Raw genomic sequence first — 23,346 nt, 5'->3', positions numbered from 1 at the left:
GGCAGCCAAGATAGACTCTTGCAGCAAAGACAGTCATGCAGAAGCTCAAATACCACTGTATGAAGGGGTATTTCCTTGGAATATTTTCTTCCTGAATCTTCTAACATTCAGCATCACTGGACAAATTAATTATGTCACAAGATTTTGTGGACTGCAGTCTACTTCACCAGATGCAACAAGTACTATCCTGAGTTGCAGGTACATATATACATCACTTTTTTAAACTCATGCCATGTGAGACTCTTCCTGTACAATTAGTGCCTCACATGGTTTGATATGGGAAAGCCCTTTGAGCTACTGAGATTCTGTTGCATTAAAACCTTAAAGCGTAGTAATGTCCTGCCATGCAAAGCCATGGTTTATATCTATGTACAATCAACCAAACAAATCCCAAGCTATGTATATCAAGCTCTTTCATACAGGCCAAATAGAAAACTAGCCTTCATTTCACTACCTGAATCATCTCAGCTGGTTATACTATTGATTGTCAGAATAAATCTAACAAGACACACACCCACACACCCAAAAAAAGAAGAGTACAGCACTACTTGAATCATCAAGCTAAAATGAAGCACATTCTGCAGACTTAGGTTTTTTAAATGTTCTATTGAACATAGTCAAAGTACATAGAGAAGTCTAGGTCATCACACTAGACACTCACAAAAATGGCCACTTTCTCCCTTTTCCACTTACCTGTGATATGGAGCTGATGGAGCTTATGATAGGCTAGAGCTGCATCACGCGCACTAGTTTTGGCTTCATCCTCAAAACCTGCAGGGGCTTCTGTTGCTCGCCTCTGCCGAGATGTCCTCTTCAGCAACCAACGCACCAACCCCAACTTTTGGAGACTGTAGCGGATAACGTTCCAGGACAGGCCGCAGGCCAAGTCCAAACGAGAGGCAGGCAATGCTCGGCCCAGGGCAGACAGACAAGTCTGTAAGTTTGATGCAGCAGCAGTAAAATCTTCCTGCAGACACAAAACCAAAACAGAAAAGCTGAAGGGGCAGCATAGACTTGTGAGAGTCTAGTGACTTCAAAGACTCTCTGAGATGGCATGTGGAAACTTGCACAATCAAGCATAATCACCTTAGCCTAGCCTTGAAAGATCCAGCATGTTTGACCCTAGGGCTGCATTTTTGGTCTCTTCTCTTTATCACCACTTAAATCTATTTCTACATTTATTTATGTAACAAAACATATATACTGCTTGATGAGAAAATCTCTAAGCTGTTTACAAAAAATCAGTTTTACAAACTGACAGTAACTTTTGAACTGCCTTTTTTCTCTATCTTATTCAAATATGCTAACGGTATATAAAGAAAGACTGCAATAGTAACTGATGTTCTGAAATACTTTTACTGGAGATATTACCTCAAACCTTCAGGCAAATTAAGCAAATCTGTGACAATCTGGCCACTTTTACAATTAGCTTCAGGAAAGAAACAAAATTTGTTTTCTGAAGCAAAAACCTGACCTACCTTAGCTAAATCCAGGTCTGCTTGTTTCCGATGCCGCCAGAAAGTAACTGATGACCGGGAGTGCAGTCGGGTCACTGGCTCTCCATGTACTAGGAGTTTTATGAACACACTCAGGACAATAACACCGTTCACAAGCCACAGGATCAGAGTGGGCATCATCCAGCCAAACCAGCCACCAGAGCCTACAGGGGATGATGCCAGAAGAGATATGAAGGGGGGCAGAGGGGAGATGGATGAGGTAACATCTTAAAATAACAAGCCTGGGATGAATTTTAATTATGTAAAAAAGCTGTGCATATAAGGAGGTGGGGGGGCTTAGGCAATAGGGTGCATTGCCTCTGAGTCCCAGATGAACTGCATTGCTAAAGTTGGGATTGCAGATTTGTGTGTGTGTGTGTATGTTACATATATATAATACGTTCAAAATGTGCAACAGAATCCGTATTGGCTCTACAAATGCAGAATTTTACACAAACAGATAAAAATTATTTCATAGTGTAGCTAGACTATGTGATTCATGTGAGAATCCCATTTAATAACTCCCATGTCTTGCAGAAGTGCTATGAGGATGGGGTTTTAAAATGAACTAGTAAAACTCAGGAAAGATGAAGGCTGCAACCCTATACAAGTTTCCTTAGGAGTGAGTTTCCCTGAACACAACGCAGCTTCTTAGTAAACATGCAAAGGAGTGCCTTGCACAATTCTTTAGAGAATATAGTAACAAGGGTCAAATCATTACTTTAATATATGTGGGGGTTTCTCAGTATCCAACCAATTTAGTGGGCAGTGTTGATATATGAATGAATGATGTAAATGCTTTGATGTAAGCAACCTTGAGTATGGTTTAACTATGGAAAGGGGGCATACAAATAAATAACATCCTTTAATAAAAAATATTTTTTTAAAAAAGCAAATAAATAACACTTCATTTCCCCAGTGTCACTACTACTGTCTGTTTTCAGCTACTGTATATGTGAGCCTTCAAGAACTCCAAACACCAAACAAGCAGCATGAAGATGTATACTGAAGTATACTGAAAGACTGGGTTTCTGACGGTACCTGAATTTATTGACAGCATACTCCTCCCTGAGCTATGATGTACAGAACCATCAGAGTCAGCTGTCCTTTGGCCCTCCAGGAGGGATGTTAGAGGGTTGAAGGAGAGACAGAGGAATGTAAGAGCACAAAGCAACATCCGTGAGCGGTCAACCATTCCAAGAGCGGCAGCTGGAGAGTCAGGCTCATCTTTAACCTAGACCATGGTGGTAGAGGATGATTTGTTAGAGAGCAAGAGAACTGTGAAACAGTGAAGATAATTAATTGTTCCTGGCCTACTGAGAATGTATAAGAATTGACTGATGTTCACAATTTATCATAGCATTTCAAACATGGTGAGAACAATCTCCGCTATCATGCCTCAACACGTTTCTGAGTGTGCTGAATCAGAAGGAGAGCTAGTGTTATTGTTGCAGCCAACCAATTTATATGTATAAATTGTGCACAACATTTGTTCTTCCTATTCTCACTCCTGTTAAGAGGCAAGAGAAGAATGGGAGACAGCAGAGTTACGTCAACCTTTTTATTAAAAGGTCTGTGGGACCAAATATTGTATTATTAGGCTTTGGGTACAGGACTTCACACAATGACAGCCTAAACTAGCCAGGGATGATAATGTCATGGAACTGATTAACCTATGTATTCTGAGTTACATCTTCCTCTAGAACCATAGTTCATTACAGCATTTAATGCCACGCACATGATCTCCAGATCAACCAGCACACATCACCCATGTCTACAAGTAACATGCTACCCTTATACATGCTTTCCTCTGTAGAATGTTTTAGGATGCTGACTACCTTCGCATCATCCAGCAGTGGGCTTCCTGGTTCTGAATCAATAGAATAAGGGGAAAAGCCTGCTTGTGACCCTGTGTCAGAGGCTGGAGGAGACATCAACAGAGCATTTTGGTTGAAGTCATCCATCTTCAGATCCACATCATTGTCCACCAAACTGCTTAGGTCAAACCCCTTCAACAACTCTGAAAAGACCAGAGATTGCAAAGATTAACTACTCACATTCACAATTGAGTTTTCTTTCACCTTCATGCTTTCCCTTGCTTCCCTTGCTTCACCTGCCCACACAAAACTGGGCAACCAATAATATACGTCATCAAACAGTGAAGTAGGAGGTCAAAGGCACTTAAATAGCCACCAAACACTTACTGTTTTTCTGATTAGCAAGCTTCAGGACCATGTTCTCTTGACGCAGCTTATGGTTAACCTGCTGTAGGTATTTAATGTAGTCAATGGCCTTTCTCAGTACACCTGACTTGTGCATCTGCAAATAATGTGCATACATTAAAGAGAATGAACAATAATTTTTAGCAATAATGCCACCAAATGCTCTTTCAGTACATGCTTCTACACTAAAGCTGCAATGATTTTCCCAATCACAGGGAAGAATACGAAATGGATTCAAATCAAATACATTTAGCATCTATCATGGAAGACCAAAACTCCATATTGAGTGAGCAAAGACTGATAATCTCACTAAGCAGCAGAGAATCTAGGCATATTAATACAAGATATCTTTTTATCTCTTTTATTTACGTCTCACCATGTTTAGCACACATATAATTATGTATTTTTCTAACTTTCAAATAAAGAAAATAAAAAGGAGCAGAGAATTATGACTTGCAAGCATATTGTCAACTGGGTTTGAAATCACAGCAATCTTTTTGCTTTCAGCCACAAAGCAACTCATACCTTTGCATCTGTTCCCATGACTAGGTCCTTCAATTCTATGATCTTGTCATTTATAGACGATCGGTACCGCTTCTCAATTATATTATGGGTTGTTCGCCTCTCTCCTTCCTTTGGTGGTTCTGGTTGCTTGGCACCACCAGGCACCTGCTTGATGGGCATCTTCTCCTGCCCTCCCATCACCATGGGCATTGTGGTCAAGATGGTACCATTGCTACCAACTAAAGTCTTTAAAAAAGACAACAGTGACCTAGTTAAAGATTAATTTGGTTCGGTGGGTTGGGAGCTGGGGCCTCTGTGTTATGGTGGTTCTGCTCCTACTTGTAGGTTGCTACGTGAGATCAGCCCTGGGGGACTCCTGCTTGGCCCCTTGGCATTTGGTCCATTCTGTCCCTCATGCTGTTCACTATCTATATGAAGCCCCTGGGAACTGTCATCCAGGGATTTGGGACATAGTGCCATCAGTATGCCGACAAGAGTCAGTTCATACCTCTCCATCCATCTGAATCAGAAGAGATTGTGCAGATGCTGGATAGATGCTTGAAGGCAGTGATAAACTGGATCAGAGTCAATCTTCATGCTACAGAGGTACTACGGGTGTTTCCCAAGCCCAGGAAATAGGGAGGCATGTTCTGGATGGGACTGCACTCTCTCCTGAAGGAATTGGTATGCAGCTTAGGGGTTCTCCTCAGTTTGAAGCGGCCACAGGTGGTCTGAGTGTGCTCTCAGTGGTGAGAGTAGCCTATGCCCAATTCCAACCTGTTTTCCAGCAGCAGCCATTACTGGGCCAGGATAGCCTAAGCTCAAGTATCCATGCTCTAATAACTTCATGACCTGATTAGAGCAAAGAACTCCACATGGAGTTACTCTTGAAGAAGCTGCAGCTGGTGCAGGCTGTAGAGGTTCAGTTTTTAAGTGGGACAGGCAGAAGGGATCATTTAACAGATTCTTAAAACACTATACTGGCTGGCAAGAGGGGAGAAGGTGCATATTTGGGAAGGGTGGGCAAGATGCCCTACAGTACCTGCAAGGCTGTTGTCTGAATAGGCGTGGTCAGTGCTGTGAGGGCTGGATTCTGAACAGCAGTCATAACAGGGCTGCCATCAGCTTTCAATGTTGTCAAGACAAGAGAATCAGTCTTGATTATCTGTGGCTGGACAAGGACCTAGAAGGAGAAGAGGCAGTTAAAAGGTTTAGCACAACAACACAAAGCTCAATACTGCAAACACTGCAGAAGCTGGCAACCTTTTTTATAACAGATTTCTGTGTGACTGCGTGGAGTTCCAATATGCAAGTTTCAATATATATCTAACAACTGCTTCAATGTATGTCCACCCCATGCTCCTTCCTGCAAATGCCAAAGGCCAATAAGAACTTGCCAATGAGCCAAACTGTTGGGTGTATGGAAGACCCTGAATATAGTAAGAACTGTGCTGTCAGTATGGAGTCTGACTGCCACTGAAGACAATTTGATCCTTCAGTACAAGTTCTAACCCTTGCAGTTATGAAGGCAGTTCTAAAACGTGTTGTAACCAACTGCTAAAAACTTTCAGCAGTGAAACAAGGGATACTCTGTTGTCTCCGATTATTTTCCCCTCCATTTAACAATACTGCAGCTGGCCCATTACTAAATATTAAAGCCCAATATGCTATAGATACAACTCTACATCTAGTAGTTTGGAAAAGCTGGCTATCCCTCCCCCCACAAAAAACCCTCTCATAAGTCTCTACTGACCTTCTTCTGATATTGGACCACTGCTGTCCATTTTTCTATGGCTAAGCTATCCTACCATTCAGTCCATCAGTGATGTAAGCCTAAGGAACTTCACTGCTGAGGATAGTTTGGTCTCCAAGCAGTGAAGCCACTTCCTGACTTTGAACAGAAAGGAAACTGCCTGCATAAATATACATGCCTTGGAAATGCAGAAAACTAAACCTTCCCACATAATATTACAACATAAAACTACTCACTGGAACCTGCTGGACTTGAGGGGCAGCTACTGCCTGGACTGTGGCCGGCGTCAGTGTCTGGATGGTGCCATTGGCTGTTTGTGTCAATACCCTCTGAGCTTGCATCGTTTGCACTTGCTGCTGGATGGTGACTGGTTGAACTTGGGAGGAAGTCACCAGGCTCTGAACCTGGGGTTGCAGCACTAAAAGGAAATCAAGAGCAATCTGAGAAACTGCCTGAATGAGCTGGTGCTAACAGAAGACTACAGCTTTCATTATGATGCTAAGCTGCAATCCATGACCTCTCAGGAATGGCCAGTGTTCAGTCAGCTATTGGGGGGGGGGGGGTTCTCCTGGTTCCTCTTCCTAGCAGCATTAGACCCAGCAAAGCAATCTATGAAGAATTTAAAAACCAGCAGCAAATGTAGAAGTCAGGGAAACAGATAAAGAAAGATTGTCTAGCTCTAGTCACATTTATCTGGACCAACTCCCTTTAAAAAAAAAACCAAAAAACAACATCAATGCTACCATGAGCAAGTCCACATGGCTCAGAGGGTCATCCCATATTCCCAGCATGTGTTTCCTAGGTGTTTCTTTTCTAAGGATAGTTTCAGAGAATGTCTCTTGTACGAGCCTTCCCATGTATTGGGGAGATCAGACATACCCCTACCAGAGCTGTCAACCTTCCTTTTTTTGCATTGAGAAATGGCCATAGCTGTCAACTTTCCCTTTTTTTGCAATGGGAAATGGCGCTGGAATAAGGGAATTTCCTGCAAAAAAGGAAAAGTTGACAGCTATGACCCCTACTAAGAGCACAAGCATTGCCTCAAATAAGGCTGGGTGGCACAAGAGTCAGAGCATTTCTGAGGGTGTTGGTCTTCAAGAAGTTAGTAAAGATGATTCTGTTACAATGACTAGACAGAAGTCTTACTGAAGATTTTCTTACTGAAGATTTCTACAGCTGCTAGGAGTTTAAGTTTTTCTATTCTAGTTTGTGATGTTTTAAACATATAGACTTAGATCAAGACATGCCCTTCTGTGGCTACTGCTGAGAAAGTGGGAGGAAGGGAGAGTTAATATTTGCCAGTTCGCCTTCCCCCCCCCTGTACCCCTCAGTACAACATCCTCTGCTGTACCAGGAGTCCCCCAACCCACCAGAGAATATTTCCATGGGACACAAGGGTCTGCAGAAGAAAGGAGGAACTGGCAAAATTACCACAGAACATCCCTCAAGCTGAGTTCTACATATGTAAAGTCTGAACCCAACACATCATAAGAAAGGTTAGAAAACAATAGATTCTACACAATCAGAAGAAGTGGAAGATTCGGATACTGGAGAGACAGCCAAGAATGAGAAACTGTCACGCTCTTACAGAAGAGTACAGGAACCATTCATAAGCCTTCTTCAGTTGTTATAAATCTAGGAAAGTAAACAGTGGGGACAAGAGCCCTACTTCCACCTTGACCCCTTCATTGTTTGTCAACCCCCAACTCACAGGTGACTATCTGAAGCACAGAGGCCTTTTATACTCATGGAGCCCCCCCCCGTATTTTAGAACCCTGAAATATGAGTGGGCCCCTGATGGTGGAGCTAGCCCACTTGCCCCTACTGCTTCCCCCATATGTTTGCTTTCTTTGATTTCCAACACCTGAGGAAGGTTAGAGTGATAAAGGTGAAGGACATATTGTGTAATTGTACGCTACTTTGCAGTGATACCATTCACAGAGTTATTTTTGAGTGCCACCTATGCTTTACTGCACAATATTTAAGGCCACTCCCCCCAACTCCTTGGTCTTGGTCTCCAATATCCTTCTTCACCCCAAATGCCAAGCTTCTCTAAATTGCCTGTGAGATCCTAGAAAACATGCACCTATTTAGAAACATTTCAAGCATTACTAGAAACTTCTCACAGATATGAAATCAGGAATGGTGGCTGTAAATGCTGCTCTGACACCTTTTGCTCTGCTGGAAGATTAGGGGAAGACATTTAAGAGCTAGCTACAACATAGGACTACTTGCTACTATAAAGACATTGCAAGTTACCTTGAAAACTTGTGGCTGCGTTTTGGTATATTACAGGCTGCTGAATGAACCGGGTCTGGGGAGCAGAGCTGAAAGCTGGAGTAATCATCACAGTCTGCTGCTGGAGCTGAGGCTGAACCTGGGGACGAGGCTGAAGAGCAGGTGCCGTCCGTTGTGGAACAGGTGTTGCGGTGGTTGTCTGAGACACCTTCACTTGCACAGTCTGAAGCTGGGGAGAAGCTGCATTAGAAGAGAAGGTCTGTAGTTGCCCCTGGTTGTAGGGCCTCTGTGACGAGGGATCTGAGGTTCCACTACCATTGCATACGCTGCTGCTCTGGAAGGAGCCACACAACTGTTCAGAAAACAGATCTGGAAATTCTCCAGCTTGATTGCTGACAAACTGGAGCATCTCTATAAAAAGATAAATTAAAAAGAAAGGAAAACAGTGAAATGATATGATGGACCATTGATACCATGGAGACTGATGAAAGGGTCACCAGATGCAATTCCAGGAACAAAATATATACTATGCACATTTGTCTGTTTGAGATGTGAGCAAATTCCCTCCTGAATAAATCACGTCCTTGGCTTGGGGGTACTTTTACATCGAGTCTTATAACTGGACACCCAAATGATGCCTGTAGCCCAAAGTGTATTTTGTTAGCTTCGGTTATCGGCCAGCATCAGCTGTTCCTGACCAAACCAAACCTTGCCATAATGCTTTGGTCACATTCCAGTTACTACTGCAATGAGCTATATGTTTGGCTGTATTTTACAATTGCTTGCAAACTTCAATGGGCTCAAAACATGGCTGTCTGGTTGTTAACCTGAGCTTGAAAATTTGATCATATTCAATCCAGTGCTTAAAAGCAGAGGCCAAAACTACAAGTGACATCAGCAGAAGTGGCCAGATAAGAATGCCCTGCCCTGCATGAGACTGCTAAAAAAAACCAATTTCCTCCAACATAACCCAGAGATTTAGAAGCAGAGGTACATCTGGAACATCTGAAGGAAAAACCTTAGGACACCTTTGGTCTTCCATTGTAACTCTTATTTATTTTGTAGTATTTTAAATATATAGCTTTAAGCTTTAGTTAGCAGGCAGAGCATAAATATGCCAAATAACAAAGACCTCCACCAGCTACCATCCAAACACAATGCAAAGTGCTTATTTTAACCTTTATAGCCTCAAGCAGTCTAAGGTCACAGTACTTGAAGCTCCTATATGAACAGAGGCCCCACTTCAGGATTTCCCCTAAATACCAGTAAGTGACATGGCTGGTTACTTGAAACAGAGCCTTGTCTGCTGTGACATACCCAAACTTTGAAACTCTTCAATCACTCCAACCTACATTTACCAGGCGATTTTTACATTTACATTTTTGCCTTTTACTTTCAGTCAAGCATTTGCCTCTTAGTGATTAAGATTTGAAATATATTGGATTGTGTTCAGCTAAGTTTTACCCAGAGTCGACCCACTTAAATTAATGGACTGAACTCAGCCACTGATGCTAATTTCCATGAGTCTACTCTGAGTAGGACTAGTACTGTATGCAACCCATAATGTTATTTGTTCTTGATGCCTGGGTGGCATTTCTTGTTTTTGCTGCTATTTGAATTCTTCAGTTGTTGTTTGCATTCTATGTGTGCTGCTTTGATAATATTGCTGTTTGTTTTGTTATCTTGTATGCTGCCTAGAGAACCTGACAGGGTCAATAAATATAAATATTTTAAAGACAAATATTTGGTCAACATGCCAGAGCCCATATAACAGTGGTGTTTTAGCCTCAATAAAGCATAAGCCAGAGATATATTAAGTAATGATCTTATGCATATGTATTTGGAAATAAGCCTCACAGAACTAAGGACTAAACTGCATGCTACACAGGACATCAGTATTTTCTTTTTTAATGAAATGCAGTCATGGTGGGGGGAGCACTGGTACAATTTGATCACAGCAGTTGAACCGTTTCCTCCTCCCACCCCACCTTCTGCTATAACACACACACACACCCCACTGGTACTTAACTGTATTCTTTTCCTTCAATGGGCAGAACAGCAGCTTGCGGGGGGGGGGGTGTTTATTGGGAAAACAGCACTAGGGGAGGGCTCAATATATGCTCTCCCCAGGAGGGCTGATCAAATGAGATTTCAATACAAAATGAGAATGTTGGACAACCCTGTGTAGCATGTGTAACAGAAGGGGAAAGCTAGGAGTGGCTGTTTATGCCCTTCCTTGTGCAACTGCTGCACAACAGTCTTGTAAGGTTGGCCAGTTGCATCCTAACTATCCAGTAATCACTGCTGCCACCACTCCCTCTCATCACAGCCCCCAGATGGGAAAGAATTCTGGGGTGCTCAAGGAAATATCCAGGATTCTAAGACAATGTTCCCTGTGCCTCCCAGCAATATCTCTTCTGGACAATGGGACTAGTATCAAACTGATTCTCCCATGCTTAGATTTGGCATAGGCTGCTCTTTCACCCTAGTAGCTTATGAACTACAGCCAGGCAAGATTACCCAAACCTGAAGTTCGGCAAACACACACTTCAGACCCCAACACCCAAATTAGATTTTTTTATTAAGAGTAGAAGGGACAGAAGAGGGCAAGTGGAGAAAACTGACCAAAACTAAAGGAGTTCTGCTGCTCAAATCTACCCAGTTACTTACAAACCAAGTAACATAGCATAGGTGGTTAGTTGCGGCATTTTTTGATGGTGAATGATGGACCCAAAGGGAAGGGAAGGGAAGGGAAGGGAAGGGAAGGGAAGGGACAAAAGAACAATTTCCCCAGACCCTTTTACTGGGTTTTCCCCCACTCATTGTGTCTGAATGACATTTGGGTCTTTTCAAAGAATGTCACTTTTGGAGGATAACTAGTGTGGCACTTGGATACAGTTGGAGAGATACAGACACCCACTGGGGCAGGCAAAGATGGTTATTGCTTGGAGGAAATGGCCACCGGGATTGCTCACTCTTAGTGCCGGACAGAACCTTTCCTGGGCTTCTGGATTCGGAACTGGGTGAGTGTATGTGCTTGCCTTGCTCAGGCTTAATGGATGATAGAAGAGCAATGTTTTTCTCCACGGCATGCAGTTTGATCCTGAACAACAACACCAAGTAAACAAGCACAGGATCAGGCTGCAAAGGTTCCACAGGAGGAGTCTGCTTCAGCGTCTCCTTGCATCACTATAATTTATAACCAGTTCTACCATTCATATCAGCAATGTGGATTAGGTAAATAAATTAGCTAAGGAAACAAAAATCAGCTATCGGTATAGAAATTCTGTAAGCATGTTCGGTTAGCAGCTGCAAAGTGGTGGCATTAAAACATTAAGAATGGAAGCAGGAATAAAGCTGCAACTTTGCCAACAGCTACATGTACCGGTACTTATTAGCATTCCCTCCTACAGATTTAACAAGTGCCCAGAACATGTACACATGGCCTAAGGGCACACAATGTATGTGCAACCTTTCAGACATTACTAGTGCAAGTTTAGAGTAAGGCACATTCAAAGTATGCTGGTAATTTCATTCTAAGATTTAAGAGAGGAAGCCATGGTTCACTTCATTAACAGCAGAGAGTTCTGTTTATTAGGAGGAACCCGCTACTATGTTGGTTTGTTTTTAGAACCATAGAGCTGTAGAGTTGGAAGGGACCCTGAGGGCCATCTAGTCCAACCCCCTGCAATGCGGGAATTTCAACAAGCAATCCCCCATCCAATCTGAAACCTTACTGGACCCTGCTTAGCTTTGCAAATGTGCTAGCACTTTTATTGCTGCAGCAATAAGAGGACAGTTTAGGTGACCCCAATAAAGGATATTGTCATACTGTCACTTTTAGATTGTTTCTAAAGGACCAGCATAGCTACCTGCATTTTTTCACTAAGTAGTAAACTGTGACTTTGTGCTGGTGTGTCCTTCTGCCAAGCTCCATATACCAATTGTGCTTCATAGTCAATTGAATCAGCTGAAGTGAAAGTTGCCATTACAATACAAGTCATCGGTGGATACATTTGTCTTGGCTGACAAGTGTTGCTTTCAAGGAAAGCTGTAGTCAGGATAACATTACAGTTGCTGTTATGTTATTGAAGTAGCTGAGAACAGGTCCTTAGAACAGAACGGAGTCAGACGTGTGCAATTTATGAGCAGGCTGCTGTTCTCCCAGCACATACAGGCATGTTAGCCAAAGTGTACCCACACCACATCTTGGCAACCACATACCGTTAAAGAGGGCGCCATTCTTAACATGTGCAAAGATCTCTTCCCAGATTGGGAGCAGGTCAGCCTGCCAAAAATTGGAGATCGAAAGTCCCTAATTATACAGAGATCACAAAAACTAGACCAAGCTACCTGCCAATTTCCCAAGTAGGAAGCTTACAAAGCAGATCTTGTAACTGCAGAAGTCACTAAGTAATCAAACCCAGAAGCCTGTGGAAGCAACTAAGAACAACCATTCAGGGTACAGATAAGCAGTTCTGTTCATGCCACAACACCTTTTGTTTCCTCTTTAATCTGCAAGCTCCGCCAAGTTAGTAGCAGATGAGCCACTCCCAGGATCAGGGCTATTGTGGGAAACAGGACTTGATACATATGGAAACCTGTTAGGCAAGGAATATTGGTCAGACTTACAAAGAAGCAAGGAAAACTATTCACCTGACAGAGTTCAGCTGAGAGGTGAAGGGGTAAAAGGAAAGCAAAGGGAGCCAAGATTCTTTTGGAGAACAAAAAGGGTGCAAGTTTAGTAAAATGAAGATATGAACGCCCATTTATAATCTACGGTGCAATCAGGAATGCAATTCCAGTAGAGAGAAAGCAGCAATGGGTTGAAACTCTCCCAAAATAAAAGTTATCACTAAAAGAGATCAACAAAAAGTTTGTGTCTTCCCTGACAGCTTCCCATGCCTCTTACAGAGATCCACCTGACTATGTAACCAATCTACATTAAGAAAAACTTCTACAACAACCTTCATTAGCCTCCAGATATTTTGGACAGCAATTCTCATCACCCCCCAGGCACTGTCTCTGCAAGTCTATCATATATAATTGACAATGTTGTTCAAATAACGCCACAGATTTTCTGGTCCAACCAATTTTTCAAACTTCAGCAAGAGCAAATATCATATAATGATCTCAGAGCTACTAAGCTCCCTTGCTGAGAGATGTAACTAGCCCAGGCAGAGAAGCCCTATAGAGGCAGGTGCCTAAGGGAGCCCATATGACAGGTTACAATTTCTACCACACAGCCCTTGGGCCACAATTAAGCCCTAATTGTTGCTACTCTCTCTATCCCCAAGCCATTTTCTTTTGATTCCACAAGGTTTGAAACATGATGATATCAGCCTATGAGCCCTTTATTAGACAGAACTATTCTGTAAAATGCAAATGGGAACTCACCAGCCAACTTTGGAAATATCCAGTAACTGTCAATTATAACAAGTAGAAGGTAAAGGTAAAAAAAGGTAAGGTAAAGGACCCCTGGATGGTTAAGTCCAGACAAAGGAAACTATGGGGTGCGGCACTCATCTTGCTTTTCCAGCCAAGGGAGCCAGCGTTGGTCCACAGACAGCGTTCTGGGTCACGTGGCCAGCATGACTAAACCACTTCTGGTGCAATGGGGCACCATGACAGAAGCCAGAGTGCACGGAAACGGCGTTTACAGCACCTTCCTTCTGCAAAAGTACCTACCGTATTTATCTACTTGCACTGGTGTGCTTTTGAACTGCTAGGTTGGCAAGAGCTGGGACAGAGCAACGGGAGCTCACCCTGTCATGTGGATTCGAACCACCGACTTTCCAATCAGCAAGCCCAAGAAACTCAGTGGTTTAGACCACAGCGACACCCGCACCATGGAATAGAAATCTGAAAAGTATGGAGATGATTCACTGACAGCTTTACCCTGCTGAAGTTGATAGTATGAATGGCTAACATTTCAACCCTACCCCAGAACTCCTACTTTTGATATTGGACCTCCTGTATAAAAACATGTGCAGTTTGGCCCTTGGAAAATTAAACAATCACAAAATTTTGCTACTGTATATATTTCAGGCGTCATGCATATGCTTAGCATAGAAAGACCCACATGAAATCACTGGCATGGAAATATCTGTGCCTGTACCTTAGGGAGCCATTGCCCTTCCTGATGGACAGAATGGGGCTACAAAATGATCTACTGGGTACTGGTCTGTTGAGATAGGAGACTTCCTCATATTTCATCACATCTCCTTCCTTTTTAGAAAGGAATCAACATACTCACAACTCCCTGCTATACTTCTTCCTGTTACTACTACTGTGAAACCACTATAACAACTGATAAACAGAGACTGGTGACACAGATAAGAAGCCAAAATATCTGTAACTGGAAAGACTCGTTTTAAACTAAGAGAGAGAGAAATCTTAACATACAACCATAGCCAAGAGATAGTCAAATGTATCCTGAATTTCAAACTGTCCTATGTTTTTAAAAAGTCAGGACTTTGGGGTGGTTGCCATGTAATGCCAAACCAGGTGTTGCACATATTTGTCATAAGCTACCTCCACTGCCTTGTGGGATATTCTTGGGGAGAAGAAAAGGCTAAGGAATAAACCCTACACAAAGGGGAATCCCTGAGACAGTTGAATGGCGCCTTGTATGCCTTCTTCCAGCAACTCCTGCAGACAAGCTGGTGCCAAACTTCTGGCTCTGTTTTCCTTTGGACCACGTTAGTGAGGCCGAGAGGGGGGGTCTTGTTGTCTGGGCAGCTCAGGACCACCACCACCACCCCACACACACACACACACTGCCCAAGCTTGTGCTCTGGCAGGTCACTTTGGTACGGATAACACAGCTGTAAATGCCAACAACAGCACTTCCCTGAGAAGCTGTGGACAGCAATTATCTCTTAAACATCTCTCTTCATTTCCAAAGGCTATACCAGAGTTGAAAACATCTCGGGAACAAGAAAGGACAAGGATCGATTATCAACATCTAGGAATTTACTTCTACTACGAACAGAGATTAGCACTTTAAAATGTGAAGTGGCATGCTAGGAATTTGAATTTTTTTTCTAGACCAGGTTTCTTCATACATCTCTCTTCTGAATCCTCTTGTTTTTCCTCAAAGGTTTCCCCAGAGGCTGACTGCTACTGTGTGGATAAGAGAGCTGATGACTACCTTGCAGAAGCAGTAACCACATTGCTTACAGTTGTTGTTGGAACACAGCTGCACAAGAAGCATTATGTGCAAAGGGAGAGAGAAACTTGCCAGTAAGATAACAGGACTAAAGGGCAGTTCATACTTTATGTAGCAAATATGGTTTCTGCCTGTACACCAGAGTTACATAAGTGTGAAAGAAAAATATCCACATGCCTCTTTAAACATCCACATTCACAGACGTGGCAATCCTGGCCCAGAGTTCCCATATGGGCATGTATAAGTGCATGCACACAGCTGTATATGTTCAACTGATTGTGTATTTACACTTGTAAATTACACTTGTAAATACACAACAATGTTTGCCGTGTAAAGCATTAAGCTACTCTGACAGTACCTAAGCAAGGCAAAAGTTACAGTTATGGGTTGGTTGTAACAGAAATACAATGATACCAGACAATAATGAAAAATCTTCTTCGGTCAAATTGTCTTGTACAACCAAAACCATCTCAATTTAAATACCCAACACAAAGCTTTACAAGAAAACAGTAATGAAACCAATTTGTCACCCTTGCTGTTTAATAACCTATAATTTACAAATTATTTCCTGATCTCAGCAGCTTGTAGAACACATTGTGCAATGTTAAGAGTAACGTCTGACGTTATCTGCTACTAAAAATACCAGGTTTCTATTTTCCACTTGCTATAAGAATTCTAGGTTTTTTCTTTAACACGCTTCTTTTCAGATAGTTATTTCAAGCACTCTGATTCTTAAGAGCTACACCTCAAGTCAAGCAATTTTTTCCTGGCAAACAAAATATTTTCCCAATATACGGTACATGAAGTTCGGAGTGCCGGAAATGTGCAAAGGTGAATCAAGTGGGTACATGTAATTTAAAACACTGAGCAATGTTTCCCAATAGTGAGGTACAAAGTAACCTTACAAGGAATATGTTGAAAGGCTAATTATTTTGAGTCATGCTAAAAATAGAGAGGAAAAAAGAACTGTATTGACTTTTTAAAGGTGGGGCAGGAAGGACTTTGCAGTAAGTTCCCCAACTTTTAAGACAGCTATTTTTAGTATGCATTGAATCAAGAATGTTGCTGGAAAAACCTAGCAGGCAAATACACTGACACTCAAATTCAAATGAGATACCTGAATAAGCACCCTTATATCACAGGCAAAAGACATTTCTATCTGGTTCTCATTCCAGGAAGCTACATTCCAGTCAACAGTCTTTATATTCAGGATGCTTCCACACACACAAGGTCCTTGCCAATCAGAAGAGGTCGCAGAACCAGCATGAGAGAGACCACCTGAGGGCTATGCAGTCCATTTTCCCAATTGCAGTGCTTCCTAAGGTGAAAGCTACCTACTTTACTACAGGACACTTGAAAATAACACTGCCATACTGTCTCAAACCAGTATTCCAAATAGCAGCAACTCTCCAAGGTCTCAGGCAGGGGGTTCTCCAAGCAATACTTTGGGGGAGTAAATAAATGACCTTCTACATGCAAAGCATGTATTTTCCTCTGAACTGTGCTCCCTTCTTGTGCTTCCAACTGTGCACTACAACAGCAAAGCAGGAGAAGTGGAACCTAGTATTTGGACAAGCCTGGAGCCAGCATTACTTAGAATAATGGTTACTATTCCTCAGTGTCATATGACAATGGAGAAGAGTATCCTTTGCAGGTAAATATTTAGGATTTTTTTCACACATGCCAACACAGCTACTTCTACTTTTTGAAGCTCTTAAGCAGCTGTAAATAGTACAAATAGCAGAACACTTTCAATGCAGACATTCTGCAAATCTGTTGTGTCCAGTAGCTTTTAAATAACATCCCTTTATTTACATTTTAGGGAAGTACACCAAATGTGCTGGTCCCAAGGGTAATGCAAGAGGTGAGGTCTAAGTCTGGTCCAAAGTCCAAGGAGTCAACGAGGGGTCAGTCAAGGCAGGGTCAGGAACAGGAACACAGGCAGGATCTGGCAAGCAGCAATGTTGCTCCCGCAACCTGGGACGGGGTCTAACCGCCCTTTTAACTCTGACGAGGTAATGGCCGATCCCGATCCCCCGATGACTCACCGCCCTGTCTCGCCTGAAGCACTCCTCCTACGAGTACTCAGGTCCCTCCTTCTCTCAGCCCTGAGTCTCTGCAGCTCGGGACACACCAGAGGGTTACTAGACCCAGGGGCCACCTCAGCCTCTGATGGCCCAACTGACGGCAATGAGGTATCCTCAGCACCAGGAGCCAGGACAGGCTCAGGCCCCTGACTCGGCCCAGCTGGTGCTTGTTGCAGGGGTACCTGAGCAGACTGAGACTCTTCAGGAACAGGCCCCAGACTAGGTTCAGCTGATGCCTGCGGCAGAGGATCCGATACGGCCTGAGCATCCTCCGGTTCTGAGTCCGAGCCCGAGTCCCAGGCCATCACACCAGACTACTCAGCTGAAAAATACCTGCAGAACACTAGCTTCTCGCTATTGCAGACAGTAGGTTCTTGATTCATGGAAAACTATGGCCATTTGACTCAATAAACCTGTCTTGACACCAACTACCTACTCCACTATTACTCCCCTGTTTCTTGACAAGATACTTGAGCAGATGGTCATTCTTCTATCGTTTTGCTGTGTCCTTGCCAGTTCAGTTTCTGACCTGGATATAGCACCAAGAGGGCATTAGGGTGCTGACAATCTTCTGACAACAGGAATTGTACTATCAGATCTGCGGCTTTCATAGTTGCTGAACATACAGTAAATTCCTGTAAATCTGGCTACTGAATATTTTTAAGTTGCTTACTCTTCCATGGGTTGGATAATTAAGTTTTAATGGGTTTTTGTCAGGACCAGCCCCAATATATTTTGGCACCTGAGCAGGACCCCTAAATGATGTAGATTTTCCCTGACAGGAAGGGGGACATAAGGAACGTGGGGAGAATACTAGCATAGGGATCTGCTGACCCTGTGGATCCTGCTGCCTAAAGCAGTCACCTCATCTTGCCTCATGGGTGAGGTAGGTAAATATGTTTAGGATCAGAATGGCAAAAGTCATCATCTGACATTGAGCTATAAACTCAAAACATTACAGATAGCAATTACCAAGTGAAACCAAGAGACAGAAACTGCTTCCTGTTTGTCACACACATCCTATACCAAATTAAGGCAAGCTTCACCATGATCCAGCTCACACTGCAAAGCGTTTGTCTCCAAAATGACAAGCCTACAGGCTCCAATACTTTGGCCACCTCATGAGAAGAGAAGACTCCCTGGAAAAGACCCTGATGTTGGGAAAGATTGAGGGCACAAGGAGAAGGGGATGACAGAGGACGAGATGGCTGGACTGTTCTCGAAGCTACCAACATAAGTCTGACCAAACTGCAGGAGGCAGTGGAACACAGAAGTGCCTGGTGTGCTCTGGTCCATGGGGTCACAAAGAGTCGGACACCACTAAACGACTAAACAACAACAACAACAAAGGGGGGGTGATGCCTCTGTATAACTTCCTTTTCTTTAACACCCTCCAGGTCCAGCCCCAGGGCACCTACACACAATCTTTTGCCACATATCCACTGGCTACACTGATCATTTACATAGATGTGAAAACCACCTGCCAAGTAAGGCACATGAATGAACTTAAATCAGCACCTTCCAGATTTCAGTGATATGTAGGGGCAGGGGCTTCAGATCAGGGGCATCCAGACACTGCGATGAGGGGTGGGCAGCCTTCAGACTTGCTGGGTCTACTTTTGTTGTTGTTGTTTTTTACTACAGCCCCAAGTCCCAACCAACTAGAGCCAGATACAAAAGAATTCCGAGACCGGGGATTTGTTCCAATCGCTGAGAGAACCTACAAGTTAGATCCATATCTATCTTCTGCCCAGCCCTGACCCGGACCACACCTTAAGTAATGAATTCCAATATGCAGGTAACACTCACTCAATTCACTCTGCTGGCACAGGCTGGGTAACTGTACTCAGAAATAAGCCCCCCTCCCCACCCACTAAACTCAAGGATGCTTAGGATCCCAGGTACCTGTGCATACTGGGCTGCAATCCCGAACATAGCAGCGCTTGCATAGCGGGCCTTGCTCGCGAGGAAGCACCGCACGGGGGGGGGGGTGTCCCACGGGAATCCTGTCAAAAGTCTACTGCGCGCGCATCCCTCTGAGGAACCTTTCGCCCCCTCTTGAACAGTGAATTTGGGAAGAAGGGAGGAGGAGGGAGGAGAGCCATATGGGGTTGAGGAGCGTGTAAACAACCATGGCTGTCGCCGCGCATCTTGTGCGACACCTGCCAGCCCATCCGGCCAGGCTTATCCCGTCCTCCAGGCACTTCGCGGTGAGGGGCTGGCGCCGCTGTGGCGACAGCCCTCTTTCCCCGCGGAAGAGGAGGGGGGCATCCACGGGCGGCGGCGGCGGCGCCTTGGCCCCAGCGCAGGCCGGGAGCGCCTTTCCTCCCCTCCCTTTGCGCACTCACCGTCGATGTCGCCCAGCGTGAGTTCGTCGCCGAGCTCCGTCAGGGTCTCCATGGTCTCCATGCTGCTCAGCTCCCCGCTCTCCATCGCCGGCGAGGCGCAACCGGCTCCTCCACCGCCGCCTGCGAGTCAGCAGCCCGTCCCAGGGAGCGGCCGGGGTGACACCCAGCGCGTTAACCTCTTCCTGCCCGGGCGGCGCTGCCTCAGCTCAGGCTCCCGGAGCTCCCGGCCCCGCGCGGCGCCGCCATCTTGGCCGAGCCTCCACCTGCGAGGAGCTTGTTGTCAATGAGACCAGGTCCCCGCTGGCCAATCAGCGGACAGAGCGGCTCGTGGTGTGATGGTGCGTCAGCGATCAGCAGCTTTCGTTAGCGTACGGCCGGGCAATCCCCTCCCGAGTGGCCCGCCTCGCTGGATTTGAATATGCATAAGGAGGCGGAGATCTAATCAGTGTTCGGGTTTGAACTTCAAAGTGACAGGGCGCCCCTCGGTCCCCCCAGCAGAGGTACGGGATCGCCGCCGTACTAGACTGTGACACCATGCGCCGCACGAGCAAACAAAAAACGAAGTGTGTCGGTCACGTAGAGGGAAGTCCTAAGATCCAGAGTCAGGCAATAGAATACCTTTATAAGGAACGGTCAAAATGCCAAAAGAAGGAGCAAGCTTTCTAGTTATCCAGCTATCTTCGTCGGTCTGGGTGTTAAGCAAAGGGGAATGGGGCAGGAAGTCTGCATTTGATCATTGCAGTAAATGGATGATTTACTTACCTCCTTTGCACAAACTTTTTGAACAAATCGTGGCAGTCAAAACTCAACCCTCAGGATTGAGCATTGACAGGTTCGGTCAAGAGCTCTTTGTTTACTTTTCCAAACAGAATTAGGCATAAGTAATAAAATCAACTTCACTACAGGTTTCGGCTTGAGAGGTCAAGTCTTTCTAAAACATGATGGGTCTTTATGGGGATGCAATTCCATACTGGGTGTTCTATTTGTTAGATATGACAAATTGCTCGCTACTACAGCAGGTGCTATTAGACACTGTGCTCCAATTGGAGAATAGACTTTACCAAAGATGTCATGAACTTTGAAGAAGCACGAACTCAGGACACAAGGGAGAAATGAGCTAAGAGGAAGGCACGCTTGGCAAACCCTCACCGTGATCAACTCCCGCCTGGAAACCAATATCCCCACTGTGGAAGGACGTGTGGATCCAGAATTGGCCACCACTGTCACTTACGGACTCACTATTAAGACTGTGTTCATTGAAGACAATCTTACTTGGCTATGAGTGATCGCCAAATCTTTACATGTGCACTTTCCCAGCCCATTAAAAAAAAGAGCATCTTGAGCAAGGTATTTTGTATGGTACCTAATATTTCCATCTCATTTTTTCCTCAGTATTATAAGGATTTAAATCTTATTTAAGCATCCATTCAAAGACACTTAACATGTTATATTTGTCAATGGTATGGTCTCTTTCAGTTGTTTATATATGAATATCAGAGTTACAGCTTTCTGTGCCAAGGCCAGGAATACAATTTTTCCTATGCACACTTTTAAAACAAACATCACATAATACATGCATTATCCAGAAATATCCATGATTGCTTGTTTCTCCAAGGTTACAGGAAGCAGCTGAGGAGTGTCACTGTGAAAACAGCTCCTGACCTTTCCCGTCAGCACTGATAAGAGGGGGATTGCCTTTTTTTCTAGAACTCAAAGACAAGTGTTAAATCCTACAATGCATGAAATCTTATTCTGTGGTTCTGCATCTGTTGCTTCTCTCCCACTTCCACCATTGCTTCTCAATCAATTATCCAAATAAATAGTGCCATACTTTCACTGGATTATTCAAGAGGTGGCAGTGCAGGTTTAAATAGGGATTGAAAGTAATAAATGGAGCATGTTCACATTCTCAGATGTGGCTTCAAGAAGAAAAGTTGATGCCAACACTTCGCCAAGCACCAGTGGATTAAGTTTCTTCTTGTATCTGCTTAGCACTGCTGCATCAGTTTTACAAAGTCAACAGGATACAGAAAGTTGCATTTGATGTGAGGAGCAGTGGCACAGAGCCATACTGAATATAAAAACCCAAGGATACTGGCCATATCTAATACCCTTGAATGATTAATTCATGGACGTTCCATCCCCATATATTACACAACATAAAAGCTCATGTGTTTTGGACGGAATCCTTGGTCTTTCAGATTAAAGGAAGTGGGCAAGATGGAATTCAAGAACGCCTACCACAAGTTTTGAGTGTTCAGTTAAGGTGGCTAACTGAAGAAAGTTTCCCTAAATTAGAATTTCTGTCACTATTCTATGTCCTAGGGTAAATTTCCATGCAAAATAGCTTTAGTTTCCTCCTTGTTTTGTATGGTGTAAAGTTTACAGTGTAAACAGAGGGCATTTTTGGTGGACACGGACACACACACACACCTTATATTCTTATGTTCTGTGTTCAATCCACAGCATCTTCAGGCAGGACTGGGAGAGACTCCCTGCCTGAAATCCTACAAAGCTGCTTCCAGTCAGTGTAGACAATACTGAGCTAGATGATATAAAGCAATTTTCTGTAAACTTTAGGAATGGGCACTGTTAGGGAGAAATGATCAGCTTTGGGTATTTGTTGCAGGTGTTTGATGTTGCAAACTGATTAGAAAACCATCTCTAAAAATCCTACATGTATTTGGAACTGAAAAACCTGCTGCTTCATCTCCAGCCAAGAAAACAATATTGAAACAGTCCTTCTACTTTTATGTCACAAGTTTAAAAAGGGTCTTTCATTTCTTCTCTGGCGATCACTCGTAGCCGAGTAAGATTGTCTTCCATAAACACGGTTTTAACAATGAGTAGGTAAGTGACTGTGGAGGCCAGTTCTGGATCCACATGTCCTTTCACAGTGGGGACATTGGTTTCCGGGCGAGAGTTGATCACGGTGTGGATTTGCCAAGCATGCCTTCCTCTTAGCACGTTTCTCCCTTGCATCCTGAGTTTGAGTGTCGTCATTTACAATCGCAAAAAGCATTTCCCATGCTATCAAGAACCATGCCTCACAAGCCAGTGACAAATGTTTGCATTTTTTTTTTTACAATTTTCCGTTTTATTCAAGAAAAGCAAAGTCCATTTAAATACATATCCAAAACCAAAGCAATTTTGATAATAAAAGTCGTCTCCATCTCTAACCTTGTAAAACAGCCCAAAGGCAGCAAGTCAAACTGAAATGTCCCCTAAAAAAACCACAACCCTTCTTCCCCACAAAACTTGCCACTGGCAAGATTGGTCCAAACTAACCTTGACAACATGTGTGCCAAGTTATAGCGCTACTCATGACAGTGAGGGGCCATCACACTTAGGGGAAATACAATACTCCAGTTAATCAGTGTTTGGAGATAATTTTGCTGGTGTAAATCTATCCCAGTCTTGAACAAGAGCTACCCATTGTGGCAAACTGCACAGTGGCTTCATGCTGAATGCCTGCAGTATACGGGCCTACAAGTCAGCAGGCCAGGGAGAAATCGGTAGTAGGAATT

At 43.8% G+C, this 23,346-nt stretch overlaps 1 protein-coding gene across 1 annotated transcript in view; it reads right to left on the bottom strand.

The window, feature by feature from the left end:
• The window catches only part of SREBF2 (sterol regulatory element binding transcription factor 2), a 33,374-nt gene extending 13,323 nt beyond the window's left edge, over positions 1-20,051 (bottom strand). Inside the window, 10 exon segments of the mRNA XM_033163165.1 lie at positions 694-967; positions 1,479-1,660; positions 2,538-2,730; positions 3,335-3,516; positions 3,701-3,815; positions 4,244-4,468; positions 5,265-5,405; positions 6,212-6,393; positions 8,235-8,624; positions 19,820-20,051. Coding sequence (XP_033019056.1) covers positions 694-967; positions 1,479-1,660; positions 2,538-2,730; positions 3,335-3,516; positions 3,701-3,815; positions 4,244-4,468; positions 5,265-5,405; positions 6,212-6,393; positions 8,235-8,624; positions 19,820-19,904 — 1,969 coding nt within the window. The 5' untranslated portion in view covers positions 19,905-20,051.
• Positions 20,052-23,346: the final 3,295 nt, after the last annotated feature.

This window comes from Lacerta agilis, chromosome 10, assembly GCF_009819535.1.
Source record: "Lacerta agilis isolate rLacAgi1 chromosome 10, rLacAgi1.pri, whole genome shotgun sequence".
In the NCBI taxonomy this organism is placed as follows: Eukaryota; Metazoa; Chordata; class Lepidosauria; order Squamata; family Lacertidae; genus Lacerta; species Lacerta agilis.
This window is presented reverse-complemented; position numbering and strand designations above follow the sequence as displayed.